Here is a 23086-nt window from a genome sequence, read left to right as displayed (position 1 = left end):
TCTCCACATCCACTCTATCAAGGCCTTTCAACGTTCGACAGATTTCAATGAAGTCACCCCTGAAATCTAGTGAATACAGGCCCAGTGACATCAGACGCTCTTCATATGACAAGATATTCAATCCTGGAAACAGTTTTGTGAACCTCCTTTGAACCCTCCCCAGTTTCAGTGCATCCTTTTTAAGATAAGGGGCCCAAAACAGCTCGCATTACTGCAGGTGAGGCCTCACCAGTGCTCCTCATTACATCCTTGCTTTTATAGTCAAGTCCTCTTGAAATAAATGCCAACATTGCATTTGCCTTCCTCACCACAGACTCAACATGAAGAAAACGGTCACTTCTACCAAAGTACAAGACCTTACACTTTCCAACACTGTAGCCCATCTCCCATCTCTTTGCCCATTCTCACAATCTGTCTAAGTCCTTCTGTAGCCTCTCTACTTCCTCAGAACTACCTGCCCTCCACCTATCATCATATCGTCAACAAATTTTGCAATAAAGCCATCAATTCTATCATCCAAATCACTGACATATAACATGAAAAGAATCAGTCCCAATACAGATACCAGTGGAACCCCACTAGTCACCAGCAGCCAGACAGAAAAGGCTCCCTTCATTCTCGCTCTTTGCCTCCTGCCAATCAGCCATTGCTTTATCTATGCTAGAATCTTTCCTGTAATACCATGGACTTAGATGTTGTCAAGCAGCCTCATGTATGGCACCTTGTCAAAGGCCTTCTGAAAATCCCAGAACACAATAACCGATTCCCCATTGTCTATCTCAGAAACATAGAAAACCTACAGCACAATACAGGCCCTTCAGCCCACAAAGTTGTGCTGAACATGTCCTTACCTTAGAAATGACTAGGCACGACCTGCCCTTGACAAAGCCATGCTGACTATTCCTAATCATATTATAACTCTCCAAATGTTCATAAATCCTGCCTCTCAGGATCTTCTCCATCAACTTACCAACCACTGAAGTACTTCTCACTGGTCTATAATTTCCTGGGCTATCTCTACTCCCTTTCTTGAATAAGGGAACAACATCCACAACCCTCCAATCCTCTGGAACTTATCACGTCCCCATTGATGATGCAAAGATCATTGCCAGAGGCTCAGCAATCTCCTCCCTCACCTCCCACAGTAGCCTGGGGTACATCCCATCTGGTCCCGGCGACTTATCCAACTTGATGCTTTACAAAACCTCCAGCACATCCTTTTTCTTAATATCTACATGCTCAAGCTTTGCAGTCTGCTGCAAGTCATCACTACAATCAGCAAGGTCCTGTTCCACAGTGAGTACTGAAGTAAAGTATTCATTAAGTACTGCTGCTATTTCCTCTGGTTCCATACACACTTTCTCACTGTCACACTTGATAGGTCCTATTCTTTCATGTCTTATCCTCTTGCTCTTCACATACCTGTAGAATGCCTTGGGGTTTTCATTAATCCTGCTTGCCAAGGCCTTCTAATGGCCCCTTCTGCCTTTCCTAATTTCCTTCTTAAACTCCTTCCTGTTAGCATTATAATTTTCTAGATCTCTAACATCTAATTTTCTAGATCTCTGAACCTTTCCTTTTCTCCTTGACTAGATCTATGTATTTATGTACATTATGTACATAGATATTAATATACATAAATGATCTGGATGATGGGGTGGTAAATTGGATTAGTAAGTATGCCGATGATACTAAGGTAGGAGGTGTTGTGGATAATGAGGTGGGTTTTCAAAGCTTGCAGGGAGATTTATGCCGGTTAGAAGAATGGGCTGAACGTTGGCAGATGAAGTTTAATGCTGAGAAGTGTGAGGTTCTACATTTTGGCAGGAATAATCCAAATAGAACATACAGGGTAAATGGTAGGGCATTGAGGAATGCAGAGGAACAGAGAGATCTAGGAATAACAGTGCATAGTTCCCTGAAGGTGGAGTATCATGTAGATAGGGTGGTGAAGAAGGCTTTTGGAACGCTGACCTTTATAAATCAAAGCATTGAGTACAGAAGTTGGGATGTAATGTTAAAATGTTAAAAAGGCCAAATTTGGAATATTGTGTGCAGTTCTGGTCACCGAATTATAGGAAAGATATCAATAAATTAGAGAGAGTGCAGAGACGATTTACTAGGATGTTACCTGGGTTTCAGCACTTAAGTTACAGAGAAAGGTTGAACAAGTTAGGTCTCTATTCATTGGAGTGTAGAAGGTTGAGGGGGGATTTGATTGAGGTATTTAAAATTTTGAGAGGGATAGATAGAGTTGATGTGAATAGGCTGTTTCCATTGAGAGTAGGGGAGATTCAAACAAGAGGACATGATTTGAGAGTTAGGGGGCAGAAGTTTAAGGGAAACACGAGGGGGTATTTCTTTACTCAGAGAGTGATAGCTGTGTGGAATGAGCTTCCTGTAGGAGTAGTAGAGGCCAGTTCAGTTGTGTCATTTAAGGTAAAATTGGATAGGTATATGGACAGGAAAGGAGTGGAGGGTTATGGGCTGAGTACGGGTAGGTGGGACTAGGTGAGATTAAGAGTTCGGCATGGACTAGGAGGGCCGAGATGGCCTGTTTCCGTGCTGTGATTGTTATATGGTTAGATTTATTACAGCCTTTGTACACCACCGTTCCTGTACCCTACCATAACTTCCCTGTCTCATTGGAACATACCTGTGCTGAACTCTACACAAATATCCCCTGAACATTTGCTACATTTCTTCCGTTCTTTTCCCTGAGAACATCTGTTTCCAATTTAAGCTTCCAATTTCCTGCCTGACAGCTTCATAATTCCCCATACTCCAATTAAACGCTTTTCTAACTTGTCTGTTCCTATCCCTCTCCAATGCTATGGTAAAGGAGATAGAATTGTGATCACTATCTCCAAAATGCTCTCCCACTGAGAGACCTGACACCTGACCAGGTTCATTTCCCAATACCAAATCAAGTACAGTCTCTCCTCTTGTAGGCTTATCTACATATTGTGTCAAGAAACCTTCCTGAACACACCTAACAAACATCACCCCATCTAAACCCCTTGCTCTAGGAAAATGCCAATCGATATTTGGGAAATTAATATCTCTAATAACAACAACTAGAAACAGAAAACTTACAGCACAATACAGGCCCTTCGGCCCACAAACTTGTGCCGAAAATGTCTCTACCTTAGAAATGACTAGACTTCCCCATAGCCCTCTATATTTAAGCTCCACGTACCTATCTAAAAAGCTCTTAAAAGACCTTATCATATCCGCCTCCAACACTGTTGCCAGCAGCCCATTCCACGCACTCTCCACTCTCCGAGTAAAAAACTTACCCCTGACATCTCCTCTGTACTTACTCCCCAGCACCTTAAACTTGCTTCCTCTTGTGGCAACCATTTCAGCCTTGGGAAAAAGCCTCTGATTATCCACATGATCAATGCCACATAATAACACAATTAATGTAATAACTTTGTTACTATCACACCTTTCCAGGATCTGTTTCCCTATCTGCTCCTCAATATCCCTGTTACTATTAGGCAGCCTATAAAAAACACCCAGTAAAGTTACTGACCCCTTCTTGTTCCTAACCTCCACCCACAGAGACTCAGTAGACAATCCCTCCATGACGTCCACCTTTTCTGCAGCCGTGACACTATCTCTGATCAACTGTGCCATGCCCCCACCTCTTTTGCCTCCCTCCCTGTCCTTTCTGAAACATCTAAACCATTCCTGTCCCTGAGCCATCCAAGTCTCTGTAATGGCCACACATCATAACCCCAAGTACTGATCCACACTCTATGCTCATCTGCTTTGTTCACAACACTCCTTGCATTAAAATAAACACATCTCACACCTTCAGTCTGAGCGCGTCCCTTCTCTATCATCTGCCTATCCTCCCTCACACGCTGTCTCACAGCTTTCTCTACTAGAAGCCAACCGCTTCTTCCCCAGTCTCTTCAGTTCGGTTCCCACCCCTGAACAACTCTAGTTTAAACTCTCCCCAGTAGGATATTGGTCCCCCTGAGGTTCAAGTGCAACCTGTCCTCTTTGTACAGGTCCAGAAATCTGAATCCCTGCCCCCTGCTCCAATCCCTCAGCTCATTGTCACGTGGCACAAGCAGTTATCCCGAGATTATTGCCTTTGCAGTCTTGCTTCTCAACTGCCTTCCTAACTCAGGACCTCTTCCCTTTTCCTACCTATGTCATTGGTACCAATATGTACCACGACCTCCGGCTGTTCTCCCTCCCACCGCAGGATATCGTGGATGCGATCTGAAACATCCCGGACCCTGGCACCTGGGAGGCAAACTACCATCTGAGTTTATTTCCTGCGTCCACAGAATTGCCTATCTGACCCCCTAACTATAGAGTCCCCTATCACTACTGCCTTCCTCTTCCTTTCCCTACCCTTCTGAACCACAGGGCCGGACTCTGTGCCAGAGGCACACCCCTGGTAGGCTGTCCCCCCAACAGTACTCAAGCAGGAGTACAGGCAGTCCCCGGGTTACGTACGAGTTCCGTTCCTGTGTCCGTCTTTAAGTCGGATTTGTACGTAAGGTCAGAACAAGTACATCCAGTATTATTTAGCGTCAGTTCGTCAAACGTTTGTCTTAATATATAGTATATATTTTACTTTTCCATAATACACATAAAACGTATATATTCCAATAATTAAACCACTGTGTTGCTTAGTAATAATTGTAGCTTTCATCGGGGCAGGGTGTTTCACATGCTCCATTATTCTCACTTTATCCGTTATCCTTTAAAGTTGTTCCGATCGGTGACCGACTGTAACCTAACACTTTTCCAATGACCAATAACATTTCACCTCTTTCCAAACGCTTTATTATTTCCACTTTTTCAAGCGCAATCGCTTCCCGTCAGTGGAACAGAAACACTGCGGGTGGAGGGTCCTGAGCTGCGCCGGCTCCCGAGGTCTGCTGGGTCCTAAGGACCACCACATTGAGACAAGCTAAATGGGACAAGTGGGGGCTGTGCTGGGTTTCGGCATTAGATCCTCCACCATATTCTGCGTGGGTATTTAAACTGGAGGTGGCAGTTTTTTTTTACGAGGTCGAGTTGCGAGCTCGACATCAACTCGGCACGGGAGTGGTCTGTCATTGGATTGAACCTCCGTTCTCGAGCCTGGCACTGATCTCACTGCACCACCATCTGACCGGAATGGGGGGGCTGGGTCAGGGTGAATCTTACCATGAAAAATCTAAGCCAAATACAAAGTTAAACACTCAACACACTGTCAACGGCAACAACTTAAAATGGCGTACAGCTTTGTGATCCGACTTAAATTGGCAGACGGTGTCCTCCTTCCTCGGTTCGTAAGTATGAGTTGTCCGTAAGTCGGATGTTCGTAACTCGGGTACTACCTGTACTTACTGTCAAGGGGTACAGCCACAGGGGTACTCTCTAATACCTGACTCTTCCCCTTCCCCCTCCTGACTGTGACCCACTTGTCTGTCTCCCGTGGCACCGGTGTGACCACCTGCCTATAACTCCTTTCTATAACCTCCTCTCTCTCCCTGACCAGACGAAGGTCATCAAGCTCCATCTCCAGTTCCCTAATGCGGTTCCTAAGGAGTTGCAGCTCAATGCACCGGGTGCAGATATGGCTGTCCAGGAGGCTGGGAGACCCCAGGACCCCTCACATCTGACACCGAGCACGGAATTCCTTTCTGCAATTAACACAGCTGAACCTACCTCGCCTCGTTACTGTCTAAGCCCCATCACCCCTCACTCTGCTGCCCACTGGATATGGCAGTCTCCTTTTAAAACTTTTCCTGCTCTACTGGCTGATGTCATGCGCCTGCGCAATCTTGCCTCTCTTTAGCCCGAGTAGAAAAATGCCTTTGCTTTGGAAATCCTTAGCCATTCCACTCACAGCCTTCTTGCTCCAAATCTTGTTTGTTATTTCTTCGAAGAATTCCAACACATTTATCAGGCAAGATTTTCCTTTGAGGAAAGCAAGCTGACTATGGCCTTTTCTTATCATGTGCCTCCAAGTACCCTGAGATCTCATCCAATAGTCAACTGCCCATCTTTCCAACCACTGAGGTCAGATTAACTGGCTTATAGTTTCCTTTCTTCCGCCCTCTCCCTTCCTGAAGAGTGGAGTGACATTTCCAATTTTCCGGAACCATTCCAGATTCTAGTGATTCTTTAAAGGTCAGTACTAATGCCTCCATGATCCCTTCAGCCACCTCTTTCAGAACCCTGGGCTGTACACCATCTGATTCAGGTGACTTATCTACCTTCAGACCTTTCAGTTTCCCCAAGAACCTTCTCTCTAGTTATGGTAACTTCACATATTTCCCGCCCCCTGACAACTGGAACTTCCACCATATGCTAGTATCTTCCACAGTGAAGACTGATGCAAAGTATTTAGTTTGTCTGTTATTTCCTTGCCTTCCAATACTACCTCTCCATACACAGAAAGCTGGAGGAACTCAGCAGGCCAGGCAGTATCCATGGAAAAAAGTACAGTTGACGTTTTCGGCCGAAACGCTTGGCAGCACCCCCATTGGTCCAATACCCACTCTTGCTTCTCTTTTACACTTTACATATCTGAAGAAACATTTGGTATCCTCTTTAATATTAGTGGCTAGCTTACTTTCGTATTCCATCTTGACCTTCTATGACTTTTTAGTTGTCTTCTGATGGTTTTTAAAAGCTCCCCAATACCCTAACTTCCCATTCACTTTATATGTCCTCTCTTTGGTTTATGTGTTGTCTTTGACTTCTCTTGTTAGCCAGGGTTATGTCATCTTTCCTTTAGAATACTTCTTCCTCTTTGTAATGTATATATTCTGTACCTTCTGAATTGCTTCCAGAAATTCCAGCCATTGCTGCTCTCCCATTATCCTTGCCAGTGTTCTTTTCCAATCATTTCTGGCCAGCTCCTCTCTCACGCCACTGTAATTCCCTTTACTCCTCTCTAATACTGAAACATTTGACTTTAGCTTCTGCTCTTCAAATTTCAGGGTGAATTTGGTTCTTTTACCTTAAGCTCTCTAATCAATTCTGGTTCATTGCACAACACTCAATCCAGAAAAGCTGATCCCCTAATGGGCTCAACCAATAGCTGCTCTAAAAAACTATCTCATAGGCACTCTAGAAAATCCCCCTCTTGGAATCCAGCACCAACCTGATTTCCCCAATCTACCTGCATAATGGCTATTGTAACACCGGCCTTTTGGCATGCATTTTCTATCTCTCGTTGTAATTTGTAGGACACATCCTTACTACTGTCTGGGGATCTGAAAGCAACTCCCATCAGGGTCCTTATACAATCTCTTCTCTCTCCTGCCATCTGGGAAAAGGCTCCGAAGCATTCGGGCTCTCACGACCAGACTATGTAACAGTTTCTTCCCCCAAGCCATCAGACTCCTCAATACCCAGAGTCTGGACTGACACCTTGCCCTATTGTCCTGCTTATTATTTATTGTAATGCTACACTGTTTTTGTGCACTTTACGCAGCCAGTATAGGTCTGTCATCTAGTGTAGCTTTCTCTGTGTTGTTTTTTTTTATGTAGTTCCAGTCTAGTTTTTGTACTGTGTCATGTAACACCATGATCCTGAAAAACATTCTCATTTTTACTATGTACTGTACCAGCAGTTATGGTCGAAATGACAATAAAAGTGACTTGACTTGACTTTTACCCTTGCACATCTTTAGCTCTATTTTCACGAGGATACAACACCTTCCGATCCTATGTCACCTCTTTCTAACGATCTGATTTCACATTTTACCAACTGCTGCCCCCTCTGCCTTCCTGCCTGTCTCTCAATACAACGTGAATCCTTTGACATTAAGCTCCCAGCTATAATCTTCATTTAGCCATCTTTCAGAGATGCCAACAACATCATACCTGCCAATCTGCAACTGTGCATCAAGTTCACCGACATTATTCCATATACTATGTGTATTCAAATACAAGACCTTCAGTCCTGTATTCACCCTTTTTTATTTTCTCCGCCTATTACGTTGCAACTCATCCCGTTGACTGAAATGTTGCCCTATCAACAGCCGCTCCTCTCTACACATTACCTGTGTTTGTAAACCAGCTACCTCATCTTCAGCACTATTACAAACAAGAGAAAATTTGCAGATGCTGGAATCCAAGCAACGCACAAAAAATGCTGGAGGAACTCAGCAGGCCAGGCAGCATCTATGGAAAAGTGTATAGTCAATGTTTCGGGCCGAGACCCTCCATCAGCACTATTATCCACCTTCCCTACGATATTTCTTGCATTGAAATATATGCAGCTCATGACACTAGTTGCACTATGATCAACTTTTTGATTCCTAACTTTGTCTGAGGTTTTACCAACATCTACCTCCACTGATTCTGGCATTCTGATTCCCATCGCCTGCAATTCTAATTTAAATCCCACTGCGCAGCATTAACAAACTTCCTGCCAGGCCCCAGCTTCCCTGGAAGAGAGCCCAATGATCCAAAAAACGTATGCCCCCCCTCCTACACCAACTCCTTAGCCATCTAGGGCTGAGTGCTGGGACACAAGCTATTTACAATCCTGATTTTCTAATTTTCTAATTTTTCAATCGCTATGGATGAGGATAAACCTGGAGTGGGGGGGGGGGGGGCGGGGGAGGATGTTAAATTAGGGAAAAGCTAATTCAATGAAATGCCTAGATAAAGTGGACATTGAGAGGATGTTTCCAATAGTGGGAGAGTCGAGGACCAAAGGGCACAGCCTCAGAACACAAGGTTGTCTATTTAGAACAGAGATGAGGAGGGATTTCTTTCGCCAGAAGATGATCTGTTGTATTCATTGCCACAGGTAACTGTGGAGTCCAAGTCATTGGATATATTTAAAGCTGACATCGATAGGCTCTTGATTAGTCAGTGCGTCAAAGGTTATAGGGAGAAGGTAGAAGAATGGGGTAGAGAGAGATAATAAATCAGCCATGATAGAATGGCGGAGCAGACTTGAGGGGCTGAATGGCCTAATTCTGCTTTTATGTCTTATGGTTCAATTACAAAAAAACATCAAGGCCAGTGTTGTAAGCAAATGTTATTGTGTTCACATCTGACATGTGGGAGTTGTTTAAAAACCATCTGGTCAGGATTCAGAAGCTATAGGCTGCTGTAAGACAGACTAGAATGGCGAGGTTCAGGAACTTTGGATAATGAGCAACTTTACAAATTATTCACAAAGAGGAAGCAGACGCAAGGTTCAGGAAGCCAAAATCAGACAGGGCCCTTGAGGAATGCAAAGGAAGGGAAGCATTTAAACAGGAAATCAGGAAGGCTAAAGGGGGCCACAAACTGTCCTTGGCAAGCAGGATTAAAGAAAATCCAAAGGAATTTTATGCATACATTAAAAATGTGGGTAACTAGCTAGAGGATGGGTCCACTGTGGGGCAAAGGAGGGAGTTTAAGCCCAAAGCCAGAGGAAGGGGGCAAAGTACTAAATATGCACTTCGCATCAGTATTCCCCAAGGAAATCACAGAGGACAGCAAGAGCAGAGAGAGGGTCTGTAGATAGTTTAGGATATGTTAATTAATATCATGGTGGTTGTGGTGTTAGGGGTCCTGAAGAACAGAACAGTAGAGAGGTCTTCAGGGCCTGATGTGAACTGTGTCGAAGGAGGAGTGCATTAGAACAGAGGGATCTGGGAATACAAATCCATAATTCTTTGAGAGTGGCATCATGGGTAGATAAGGTCATAAAGACAGCTTTTGGCACATTGGCCTTCATAAATCAAAGTAATGAGTACAGAATTTGGGATGTTATGTTGAAGATGTATAAGACATTAGTAAGGCCTAATTTGGGGTATCGTAAGCAGTTTTGGTCACCTACTACAGGAAAGAGGTAAATGAGATTGAAAGAGCACACAGATAAATTTGCAAGGATATTACCAGGTCTTGAGGACCTGAGTTATCAGGAAAGACTGAGTAGGTTATTCCCTGGAGCAGAGGAGAATGTGGGGAGATTTGACAGAGATGCAAGTAGACTTTTTCCACTGAGGTTGTGAGAGACTAGAACTGGCAGTCATGAGTTAAGGGTGAAAGGAGAAATGTTTAAGGGTAACATGAGGTGAAACTTGGGTGGTGAGAGATTATGGAACAAGCTGCCAGCCAACTGATAGATGAGATTTTGATTTCAAAACTTAAGAGAAAATTGAACAGGTATAGTACATGGATGGGAGAGGTATGGTCTGGGTTCAGGTTGATGGGACAAGGCAGTTTAAATGGTTTAGTACAGACTAGATGGGCCAAAAGGACTGCTTCTGTGCTGTAGTGTTCTATGACTCTGAGAGAGTGGAAGAAGGGGGTGGGACTGGTGGAGGTAGTGCTGGCAGCATACAGGACAGAATCAGCTTAGAGGCATTGAGACAATCCTGGGAAGAGGCAGGGAGTGGAGTATATACACCATCGACAGGGTTTAAACTGCCATCACAGGCAGTGCCAACATCATGGACCACAGGATCTGTTTCTGTGCAGCAGTGTTGAGCAATAAGAGTGAACAGCCTCTCATTTTCTCCATCTGCCATGCCACTTTGCATTGTTTCACTTTGCCTGTTTGTAGCCCTCAAAGCTTCTATTCTCTCCCAACCCACAGCTCCCCCAGCCTTGGGGTAAATCACAAATAGCTGGGGCTAGTAATTCTTTGAACTTCAGCTGATCTCTTCATGCCTGTATAGCCTGAAGAAGGGTTTCAGGTCTGAAATGTTGTCCGTTATTCACTTCCATGGATACTGCCTGACCTGCTGAGTTCCTCCAACACTTTGTATCTGTTGGTAGCTCAGACAGTGTGCAATGCGTGATTCACGTATAGTTTCTCCCTACATCTTAGCCAACTTATGTCCATTGTCTGCTATGTTTAGATGCATGACCTTCATTTAGGACCAAACTAAAATCATTTTGAATCATAAATTTATTTCATATTATGATCTCTCTTCCCAAAAGACTCCTAAACCAGTTTGACATTGCACTGTGCCAGACCTTACGTAGCCTCTTCTTTCCTCAGCAGACTGATTTAAAAACCATTACACATACACTCCATGAATTCAACCTCCACACATACAGGTTACAATGGTTATTGTATTATCCTTGTTAAATGCATTTTTAATTTCCTGATTTTGTATGCCCTGCATTACCTAAAGGGTGTGGGAATGAACACATGACTCCCACCAAAGTTTCCTGTCCCCTGCTGGCTTTTAGCTGCACCAAAATCTATTCCCCTTCTTCATGTTCCGACCCACGATCCTTCCCATTGACTGTCTTTGCCCCATTCCTTTATTTAATAACTGGGGAAACCAAGCCCACTTTTGCTTATTTCTTCTAGATGTTCATGGAAGGACAGAGTAACAAATGGGGAAGTTTTGCAAAGAGCTGGAATAAGAAGAGAGCTGATATCATCAATCAGGAAACAACAGCTGGGATGTCTCGGACATGTACTGAGGAAAGAAAAGCTCAAACATCTTTCAGTGACGGGAAAAATTTATAAAATAAAAAGTCATGTCAACAGTGAATGACATTCGTGAGTCACAGAGGGATGGGCAGGCAAAAGTTTTGAAGAGTTTATTGGAACTTCTTGATTTAAAGACAGACGGGAGGCCATGATTGCCCACATCATGGCACAGAATAAGGATGATTCTGAATGTTATCTTGAAACATTTAATCCCTTTATAGGACTCTTTGCAACTAGGTCTCCATAGCAAAGGTTAGATTGCACCCATTTAGTTCTATTGTCTACCTCATGTTAAACACTGCATAAATGTGCTCCTCTGTTAATATTGTCACAGAACAGAGGAGCACAATGTTGTGCCAATCCTTCAACCTACTCTGAGATCAATCTAACCATAGCTCTCCATTTTACTATCATTCATGTCCCTACAAAAGAGTCTCTTAAATATCCCTAATGAATCTGCCTCTATCACCACCCCTGGCACCACCCACCACTCTCTGTGTAAAACCTGCATCTGACAACCTCCTTTGCTTTCCTCCAAACATCTTAAAATTATTTCCACTTTAGGGAAAATCTCTCTGGCTGTCTACTTGATCTCTGCCTCCTATTTTATAAATGTTATTTTTTGACATTAGCTGTGGCTGCAGAAAATACCCAGAGTGAGGCAAGGTCTGTAACTTTCCCCCCCATTTTTCACCGGTGCTCATTGAAGAGACAGCCTTCTCACCAAGGCCACTAACACATATTCTTCCCGGGCAACTTTCAACCTGACGGCATGAACAGTGATTTTTCCAGCTTCCCCGTTACTTCTCCTCACCCCCCTCTGGTATCCCCCCCCTCCCCCTTCCTTTTCCCCTAAAAAACACTCTCCTCTCCAATCAGATCCCTTTACTTCTTTCACCTATCACCACTCCTCCCTCACCCACCCTCCCCTCTCCCCCTCACCTGTCACCTTCCAGCTTGTACTCCCACCCCTCCACCCATCATCTTATTTTGACTTCTTCCCCACTTCCTTTCCAGTCCTGAAGAAGGATGTCAGTCCAAAACGGTTCCATTTCTCTCCATAGGTGCTGCCTGACATGCTGAGCTCCCCCAGCATTTTGTGTGTGTTGCTCTAGATTTCCAGCACTGATTCAGTCCGGTCCATACCAAATTGTTACTCTGTTAGTCTCATCGACCTGCACCCAGGCCATAGCCTTCCGTACCCCTCCCATCTGTGTAATTATCCAAACTTGTTCTTAATTGAGATCACACCCACCACTTCACACATCTACAAACTCTGCTGTGCTTTTGATGGGGCTGTCCCATTTCACAATCCCAAAGTAAGGTTAGCACCGTAGGATAGAGAGTAAAGCTCCCTCTGCAGTGTCCCAGAACTGGTACAAACCTTGTCCAAGTGTAATCAATCCACCATTACACTCAATCTCAGATCATTACCCCAAGTTCAGCGACAGGGGAATTCTGCAACCCCCATGAACATGTTCTTTAATGGTTTATTGGAGTGCCATGTCAGTACTTACACAGCCAACGCTACAAGACAGTGAACAGGGTTAGGGCTCCAAGCAATGCTCTTCACAGCTCCTTCCACCTCAATGGTCTTCAAGCAGCGGGCTGTGGCAACCTCCCAGAAGCGAACTGTGTAGTCATCTGAACCTATGAAATGAGGGCAAAATGGTCAGTGCTGAATGTTGGCTCCACCTGTGGGCCAACATCACCAGACTACAGACACTTACAGCACAGAAAGTAGTCACTAAGCCTCTCTGGCAGCCGAAAATAAACGCTATCTAGCCTTGTTCCACCCGAGCAGTCCTGGTTAATAGCCCTGGTGACTTGATCGAGGTGTACAAAGTGACAAGAGGCATAGATTGAGTGGACAGCCAGAGATAATTTCCCAGGGTGGAAATGGCTAATACCAGAGGACATACCTTTAAGATGATTGGAAGAAAGTTTACAGTGGATGTCAGAAGTAGGGTTTTTTCCTCAAAACTCAGACAGTGGTGGGTGTTTCTTAAAATTCACTAATATTTCAACCACTCCAGGCAACACATTTCAGTAACCTACTACTGTTTAAAAAACACTTGCCCCTCACATCTCCTTTGAAATGACGCCCTCTCACCTTAAACGCATGCCCTCTGCTATTGGACATTTCAACACTTGGAAACAGATATGGTCTGTCTACTCCACCTATGTCTCTCACAATCTTGTAAACCTCTATCAGATCTCCCCTCAGCCTCCAGAGAAAACAACACAAGTTTGTTCAAACTCTCCTACTATCACATGCCCTTTGATGTAGGCACCACCCTGGTAAACAACCTCTGTACCCCAACTATCCTCTGTAAAATTGAGCCCACCCTTCTCAACTTAAACCTGTGCCCTCTAGGTGACAGGAGCAAGAACTAGAGAGCACAGAGTAAGGTAAGAGGGGCAGTCAAGTGGAAGGAGCTTAATGGTGCCTAACGGCGACTCCTTTGCTTGCATCTTTGGAAACAGCTCTATTTCCATCTTTAATATCTCTTTTTTTCCCTTTCAGGGTTCTTTTGAAGCCCCTGACCTGGAGTTACACGCTGACTTTGGTTCTTTGCGGGAATGGGTCTTGCTCTTGGGGTTTCACAACTGGCCGTTATTCGACAGGCCAAGGGTGTGGCCTGAGCTTCGCTTGCCAACGAATGTCCGAGATTTTGTGGCTCCGGAGGCAGGCGGATCGAACGTCAGTGTCACGGCAGGAGATGAGTGCGTTGTCGTGGGAGTCGGAATATCTATGGCTATGTGCTTAGGGACCTGAGATCTCTGGGCACAGAGCTCGGAAAAAGCAACGCAACGGAATTATAACATTGTAAGCCAGCAAATTGTTTGTTATGTCTTACCTCTTGCTGTGAAATGGAGACACCCCTTATTAGGGAGAGAGAGCGAGAGAGAGAGAGCCAGTGGCATGTTGAATACTGGGTGAATGAGTTGCTTTGCTCATGCTTGAGAGCTCGTTGGTGTGGGGGGGGGGGTGGAGGGGCGAATCATTGCTTGCTGCCGCTTATGTGCGGGAGGGAGGGGAGCTGGGAGGGACTTTGGGGTTCTAACATTTAACTGTCATTCATTCTTTGGGGGCACTCCTCTGTTTTTTTGTGGATGGTTGCAAAGAAAAAGCATTTCAGGATATATATTATATACATTTCTCTGACATTAAATGTACCTTTGAAATATTTAATAGGAGCTTGCTGGAGTGTGCTGCTGGGGAGGTGGTAGAGGCAAACAGGGCAAATACGTTAGTAACATATGGTTAGATTGATCTTAGAGTAGGTTAAAGGGGCAGCACAACATAGTGGGCCGAAGGGCCTGCACTGAACTAAACAGTTCTATGTTCTAGCTTGAGGAGTAGGGATGAGGTGGACAATCCCAGCATAGAAAAGTCTAAAACTAGATAGCATATAGATTTATGATGAGTGTTAAGATTTAATGAGTAACTTTTTCCAAACAGAGGGTGGTAGGTATGTGGAACAAGTGGTAGTTCAAAAGACATACAGTCAGGTATGTGGTTAAGAAAAGTTGAGAAGGATAAGGGCCAAATGCAGGTAAATGAGAGTAACAGACTGGCATGGATGAGGTGGGCTGAAGGGCCTGTTTTTGTGCTGTATAACTTAATGAGTCCAATAGCTCATTGCTGAAACTGCAGTTTTATGCAGCTGAAAATCATCACATCAAAAATATATTGTTTAATTTCACAGAAGGGCAATGGTTTGAAAATCTGAATTGAAAACAGAGTAAGTGCAAAGTGTTTGCAGCCAGGCAGGCTGAACTCGAGACACGATGCCATCTGTACTCATTCAAGTGAGATGTTTATCCCAGCTCCCCCTTGCTCCTGATCTGCGACCCCACCCCTGGAGCAGTCGGGTCACCTCCCAGCCTGTTCTCACTCCTGGCACTGGGCGCTGTGCCAGCTGGCACACCAGACATGCTGTCCTCAGCAGGGAAAATGGGGACACTTGCCCCTAAAAGATTAAACACACAACATCATCATTATATGCCAAGTTGTATGACGTGAGCAATTATGGTCTTGACCATGATCATTCTTGGCAAATTTACTACAGAAGTGGTTTGCCATTGCAATTCTTCTGGGCAGTGTCTTTACGAGACGGGTGACCCCAGCCATCATCTGTCTGCCTGGCATCAGTGGCCACATAACCAGGACTTGTGATGTGCACCAGCTGCTCATAGGACCATCCACCTCACCTCAACCTGATCGAGGGGCTAGGCAAGTGCTACACCTTGTCCAAGGGTGACCTGCTGTCTAGTGGAGGGAAGGAGCACCTTACACCTCCTTGGTAGAAACATACCTCCACCCTGCCATCCAAACAGAAACAAAGGTTTTAATGGGAAGCAAATGATGCACTATGTTTTGATATTACAGTACAATCATTCAAGTACGATGTTCCCCCCAGGGTCAGAACTCTATTGCTGTAGAGGCTGATTGGGGATCCACATAAGCTGGATGTTAGTGGGTTAATGGAGAACACCTGTGCGTGACTTTGCTCAACATGGTGGTTGGGGGGAGGTGGGGCTAATGCACGGCCAGTCCTTGACGGATCAGGTTCAGGGATCAGTGACGCGGTGTGCAAGACGATTGGGGACCCTTTACTGCCGCGGTCTTCCTCTGCCTTCATTGTCATTGTGATGCGGCATCATCTTCTGCCAGCTCCACCATCGAAGTCGTGGTGGGACCGCTCTTGACCTTACCCCATGGGTGACCCTACCAGGAGCCAAGCTCCAGACGGCATCACTCTCGGGACCTCAGGATCTCACCACGACAAGGTGAAATTCCGATGTACATGTGACAATAAAGTTAGTCTTTTTAACCTTTATTACAAGTGAACAGATTGTGTTTGAAGAGAACTGGAGGACTCTCTTCTCCAGCTATGCACAGACACACACGACCTTATGCTGAAGCACTGTTGAATAAAGAACATTACCTCAGACCCCTCAGGATGATTTCAGCGGCTGGAAAGCTGCTGATCCGAGCAGCAGTAGCCACAGAAATGTTCCAACTTCCCTTTCAACACCGTCACTTCCCTGAGCTTGTTGTTTTTACAGCGCTAACTACACAAACGTGGAGGGAAAAGGAATGTGCTGCTACCTGACGCCAGCCACTGGCCGCTGGGAGAGACACTGATGCACCGTACCAGGTTCGTGTGGCCTGTGTAAACCTGTAAGACAGAGAGAGGGCAGGTTCAGTAGGTGAAGGGATACTGAGCACTGGAGGTCCACAACCTGAAAATGAATATATCAAATAAAACCTTGGAGACACAAGAGACTGGAGATGTGGTGTGCGGAGCAAGAGATAATCTGCTGGAGGACTCAGTGGGTCAGAGGGAAAGCAACAGTAGAGAGAGGTGAGACCCCAGGTCCAGATGAAGGGCCTTGACCTTGAGGTCTATTTTCACCATCAAATGTCCGTTTCCCTCCACCGACACTGCCTGACTGACTGTATTCCTCCAGCAGTTCTGCAAAAAAGCCTCAGAATAAAAGGATGCCCCTTTAGAACAGAGACGAGGACGAGTTTCTTAAGCCAGAGGGTCATGAATCTGTGGAATTCATGGCACAGATGACTGTGGTGGCCAAGTGATCGGGTATATTGAAAGTGGAGGTTGATAGTTTCTTGGTTAGTCAGGTCACAGGGAGAAGGCGGGAGAATGGGGTTGAGAGCAGACTCTGTTAGCGAATGGCCTAATTCTGCTCATATGTCTTATGGTCTGATGTCTTATTCTTAATCATTTTAAAAATCCTGTTAAAATTCATTTCAAAAAATGAAGAACAGGAACTGAAGAAGTCAACAAGAGCAGCCTACTGGCTGAGCAGAGTGCTGCAGTCTCTCTGCTCCAAGGACACTGAACATCGCTGTGTGCAGTTTGTATATTCTCCTTGTGACCACATGGGTTTCCTGCCACAGCCCACAGTGAGGCTGACTGACCACTATAGTCACTTCTTCATGTAGATATGGGGCAAAAGGCAGCTGATGGAATAATGTGCATGGATACGGGGTAAGGGGACAGCTCGTGGCAGATTTACAGCTGTGCCATATTCTTTCCATTTCTTGATGATTGACTTTACTCCGAGGGATATTCAGTGAGTTAGAAATATTCTTGTATCCATCTCCTGACTTGTGCTTTTCAATAACATTTTCGTGGAGTTGCTTGGAGTGTTCTTTTGTCTTCATGGTGTAGTTATTGCCAGGATACTGACTCTCCACTTCCAGAGACAGGTGAAATTTTACTACAGTCAAGCACACTGACTGCATACGGTGATCTCCATTTTACTAATTATGAGATTTCAAAAGGCATTTGGCTGCTCCAGTGATGATTTGGGGTGTCATATTAAAGGTGGTGAATACTTGTGCAATCAATTATTTTGTGTTTTATATTTGTAATTAATTTAGATCACTGCAGAGATCCGTTGCTCAGTGTCAAAAAAGCCAAATTTAATATCACCGTGATTCAATGTTGTAGAACAATAAAACATGAAAATTTTCAAGGGAGTGTGAATACGTTTTATAGGCATTGTTGATAGGGAGCTATAGATAGGTAAAGAGATCGATAGAGAGATATGGTGGGGGAGAGAGAGAGGTAGGTAAAGAGAGTGATAGAGAGACAAAGAGATATATAAATAGATACATGTAGATAAAGAGAGTCGGAGAAATACAGATAGATATATGTAGATAGGGAGATAAAGATAGAGACAGGTAGATAGATAGATGGATAGAGAGAAAGAAGACTGTGCTGACAGTGGACAGACAAGCACCTGGGAGCCTATGGGTGGGTTTTGCAGGATGCAGCAGAGACAGTGGCAGTCAGCCACTGTCCCACATCGCTACAGTCATGTAGTGGTAACAACACAACTGTAGCTTGTCCAGGCACCTCAGAGGGCATTTAACAGTACAACAGGTCACACAGAAGTAAGAGGGAATCACTCAAGAAAGTGAATCGGATTCACAACATTCTGGTACTCTCAGAGCCACTACCACCAACATTAGAGTCTGATCTACTTTTAACATTGTGATTCTTTTTTAAACAAATAATTTAAACCCCACGGCCATCAAGGTGGGGTTAGAGCTTGCATCTCTGAATTATCAGTGCAGGCTACTGGAATGCTCCAATGGATAACTCTGGCCTTTAGTGAATTATCATGCAAGTCTTCACAACATAAGCAGATGCCAACAAGACAACATGAATCCATCTCGTCCAATGACAGAAAGGGATGTCTGTTACCAATTATCCATGCCATCCATTCCAAAAGGGACAGCCACTGATAATTGCTCTGGCAGGGTGGAGCCGGGATCTTCTGGGTTTCTTTGAGCTGTCATAAGTCTCCAATCGGCAGCGCTACAGGAAGCTTGATTCAGCGAAAGTTGAAGGTAATCAAAGCCCACCATGCTGCCAAGCTGTCCTGAGGAGGGAGATGTGGCTGTCTCTGGACTGACAGGGTAAAGGCAAGAGGATCAACTGCATATCAGCCCACGTTTCACCCCTCCCTGATGAACTGTAGCAGAGTGATTGCGAGAATGTGGCAGACATACAAGCAGCTTCCTCTAAGCAGAAGGCTCTCTCTCCCTCTCTTCGAGTGCCTGTGTCTTCATCTCAGTCCCACTGTCAGCTGCCCAGTGTGCACCATTACCAACATGATCATACTACTCCGTTATTGTGGTACATGTAACACCCATCACTTCCATATTCTGCCTATCTCCCCTTTACACTCTTAGACCTGATGCACAGTCTCAACCTGAAATGATGCTGCTTGACCTATTGAGTTCTTCCAACAGTTTATTTTTTCACTTCTGATTCCAGCATCCACAGTCACTTGTTACCTCATCGTGTCACCTTGTCCTCTCTGATAAAGAGAAACCCACTATCATCCATGAAAGTACTCACCAGAGCTTGAGTGGTTGGGAATGGCTGCAGGTCTTTCGGCTTGGGAAGCTTTGGTATCAGATCGTCTGGGTCCACGTTCACCTAGGAAAACCAGGAAAGTTAGTATTCACTCCGGGCTTGGGCAGAGGGTTTCAGTGTGGTAATCTTGCTCTGTAAACCCGGGCAGAGAATGCCACAGCAGAGAGGGTGAGCAGCTCTAAGTTGCTGGGTGTCAATGTCTCTGAAGATCTATCCTAGGTCCAACATATTGATGCAATCACAAACAATGTGAGCTGCTGTATTTCGTCAGGAGTTTGAGGAGATTTGGTACGTCACCAAAGACCCTTGCAAATTTCTATCCATGCACTGTGGGGAGTATTCAGATTGCAACACCAGTGGTATGTAGGTGCCAGTGCACAGGATCGGAAAGAGCTGCAGAAAGTTACAAACTCAGTCAGCTCCATCACGGGCACTTGCCTTCCTAGCACCGCAGACACCATAATGAAGAACTCCCATCACACTGCACATGCCCTCTTCTCATTGCTACCATTAGGGAGGAGGTACAGGAGCCTGAAGACACACATTCAACGATTCAGAAACAGCTTCTTCCCCTCAGCAGTCAGATTTCTGAATGGACACTGAACTCATGTACACTACCCCACCATTTTGCACTACTTGTGTGGGGACACGTGCGGGCTGCGCCCAGCACACCCATAGAGTGTGTTGGTTGTTAAAGAAAATGACACATTTCAGGGTCCGTTTCCGTGTACTGTACAAGTGATAAATAAATGAATCTACCACTGAACCTACCCGCATCTTCCGCTGTCGCGGACAGAGGTAGAGATCGAGGCACCGCTCGAAGCGCTCGTGGATGAAACGTGAGAACGCCGGCACAGCACGCAAAGATGGAAACTTCTGCGGGAGGAAGTTAAGTTTCCGTTCCTCAGGCTCCTGCTGTTCCCAGGCAAGTCTCTGCAAAAACAGGAGAGTCAGTGAAGGACAGTGACATGGTAGCACAACATTACTACAGAACCAGCAACCGGGGCTCAATCCCCACCACTGTCTGTAAACTCTCCCCGTGTCCATGTGAATTTCCTCCGGGCAATCCGGTTTCCTCCTGTTCCATGAATGCTTGTCAGTAGGTTAACTGGTCACATAGGTGGCAGTGTGGGCTCATTGGGCTGGGAGAGAGGATGGGGAGATGGAGATGGAGTGTGGGAAGGGTGGGAATCAGTGAGGAAGGGGAGAGGAGGAGGAGGAAGGAGGGGGAGGGACGGGAAGAGGAAGGAGATGGAAGAAGCGGGAAGTGGAAGGTGGGGGATGGAATCTCTAACAGAACTGATTCCACAATCTACAGACTCACTTTCAAGGACTCCACAACTCCTGTTCTCAGTATTGGTTAATTTTTATTTGCACAGATATCCCTCAATAATACAGGTGATAAAGAGCTAATATGCCATGGACTAGTTCCTCCATCGGCCTAACTGTAAGGATCATGGAAGTGAAAAAAGTTCCCAATCATTAAGTATTGAATTGGTCTACAATTTCCTCACCTCTTCCTCTGTTAATAAATATTCAGGTGGAGGGTTATAAGACTCTTCGTGCCCTGGGAGCTTCAGCTTTGGAGCAGGAACATGCATCTTATGCCGACCTAGGATTGCATTGGGGTCTTCCTTCGCCCACAGGTCATAGTACCGTGGGGTGTCATTGCGAGGCCTGCGCGGTTTGATCCAGCCCATTTTGATTGCATGCACGAGCTTTGACACCTGTGACGTGGGGAAAAATAAAAAAGTTCAACGCATTCACAACTGAAGCTCAGAAGGGAAGAACTGGCAAGTCTGCCGATGTCTCCAGGCCATGAGCTTAGATACTTTTAAAACCAGACAGGCCCAAATTCTCAGTCTACGCTAAAGTGGCCACTGAGTGTCTGTTCATGGTCTTCTGCTGTCGTAGCCCATCTACTTCAGTTCAGTGTGTCGTGCATCAGAGATGCTCCCTGCACACCACTGGTGTAGTGCGTGGTTATTTGAGTTGCAGTTGCCTTCCCATCAGCTTGAGCCAGTCTGTGTATTCCTCTCTGGCCTCTCTCATTCACAGGCTTCTCACCCACAGAAATGCTCACTGGACTTTCACTGCACCGTTCCCTGTAAATTCCAGACACTACTGTGCGTGAAAATCCCAGGAGATCAGCAGATTCTGGGATATTCAAACCACTCCTTCTGGCACCAACACTCATTCCACAGTCAAAGTCACTTAGATCACATTTCTTCCCCATTCTGATGTTTGATCAGAACAACAACCGAACCTCTTGATTGTCTGCGTGCTTTTATGCATTGAGATGCTGCCACACGATTGGCTGATTAGATGACTGGCGGCCGGCTTCACCTATTACCTGAAATGCGAACTGTTTATTCATTCCCATTGAGGCTGCCTGACCTGCAGCATTTTGAGTGTGTTGGCTGATTAGATACTTGTATTAATGAGCAAGTGTACATGTATACATGTGTAACCTACCAAATGTTGAAAGGACCAGATAAGGTGGATGTGGAGAGAATGTTTCCTATGGTGGAGGTATCAGAACTAGAGGACACAGTCTCAGAATTGAGGGGCTACCTGTTAGAGCAGAGGTAAGGAGGAAGTTTTTTAGCCAGAGAGTAGTGATTCTGTGGAATGCTCTGTCACAGACTGCGGTGGAGGCCAAATCCATGGGTATACTTAAGTTGGAAGTTGATCGTTTCCTGATTGGTCAAGGCTTCAAAGGATATGGCGAGAAAGCTGGTGTATGGAGTGGGATCCGGGATCAGCCATGATGGAATGGCAGAGCACACTGGATGGACTGAACGGCCTAATTCTGTGCCTGTGTCTTATACCTAATAATGTGGCCACTGAGGGTATGGTAACCATTCCTTACTTAGACAGAAGACAGGTTACCTGTTACTCACCTGGGCCGATAACAAGAACTCAAATACCAAATTCCATCCTTGGAAAGACATGAACTATATCAGAAGATGTGCAGTGCCAGTAGCAAAAAGAAGCCAGTGAAAGTCAAAGTAAATTTATTGTCAAAGTAGTCCCCCTAAGAGACTGCTAGACAGGTATTTGGAGGAATTTAAGGTGGGGGGGTTATATGGGAGGCAGGGTTTGAGGATCGGCACAACATTGTGGGCCAAAGGGCCTGTAATGTGCTGTACTATTCTATGTATATGTCATTATACACTACTCTGAGATTCATTTTCATGTAAGCATTTGCAGGAAACAAAGAAATACAGTAGAATTTATGAAAAGCTATACATAAGCAAAGACTGACAAACATACATGAAACACTGACTGTCTCAGCACTGGCCTCCAGGGCTGTTCAAGATTCAATATTGTTTAATGTCATTTCCACTTTAAAGGAGAACAAAATAATTGCAGCACAAAACAAAAACACAATAAATATAAATACATAAGAATGCTTCTATACGTGGATTGACTGTATGTCCATAAGGTGATGCCAGGCCATACATAAGGTGACTGGTGGGAAATAATAAAGTAGTGGTGGAGTTAGAGGGTGGGGGTGTTGATCAGCCTTACTGCTTGGTGAAAGTAACTGTTTTTGACCTGGTGGTCCTGGCGTGGATGCTACGTAGCCTCCTTCCTGTTGGGATGGGACAAACAGTCCATGAGCAGGGTGGGTGGGATCCTTCATGATATTACTGGCCCTTTTCTGATCAGGTTTCACAATGCTGAATGTCTTCAGGGCAAATAGAGATTAAAAATAACTGCATTCTTGGCAGAA

The 23086-nt window shown here is 45.1% G+C and overlaps 1 protein-coding gene across 2 annotated transcripts in view; it reads right to left on the bottom strand.

The window, feature by feature from the left end:
* Positions 1 to 23086, bottom strand: part of bop1 (BOP1 ribosomal biogenesis factor) — a 260715-nt gene that overhangs the window by 31283 nt on the left and 206346 nt on the right. For both annotated transcript variants that reach the window (XM_059971616.1, XM_059971617.1), the window contains exons 8-12: positions 20862 to 21074; positions 20119 to 20280; positions 19330 to 19410; positions 16542 to 16611; positions 12940 to 13072 (exon numbers count right to left, since the gene is read on the bottom strand). In XM_059971616.1, the coding sequence (XP_059827599.1) occupies positions 12940 to 13072; positions 16542 to 16611; positions 19330 to 19410; positions 20119 to 20280; positions 20862 to 21074 (659 nt within the window). The remainder of the gene's footprint in view (positions 1 to 12939; positions 13073 to 16541; positions 16612 to 19329; positions 19411 to 20118; positions 20281 to 20861; positions 21075 to 23086) is intronic.

This window comes from Hypanus sabinus, chromosome 6, assembly GCF_030144855.1.
Source record: "Hypanus sabinus isolate sHypSab1 chromosome 6, sHypSab1.hap1, whole genome shotgun sequence".
NCBI lineage: Eukaryota > Metazoa > Chordata > Chondrichthyes > Myliobatiformes > Dasyatidae > Hypanus > Hypanus sabinus.
The sequence above is the reverse complement of the archived record's forward strand: the minus strand, read 5'-3'. Positions and strand labels throughout refer to the sequence as shown.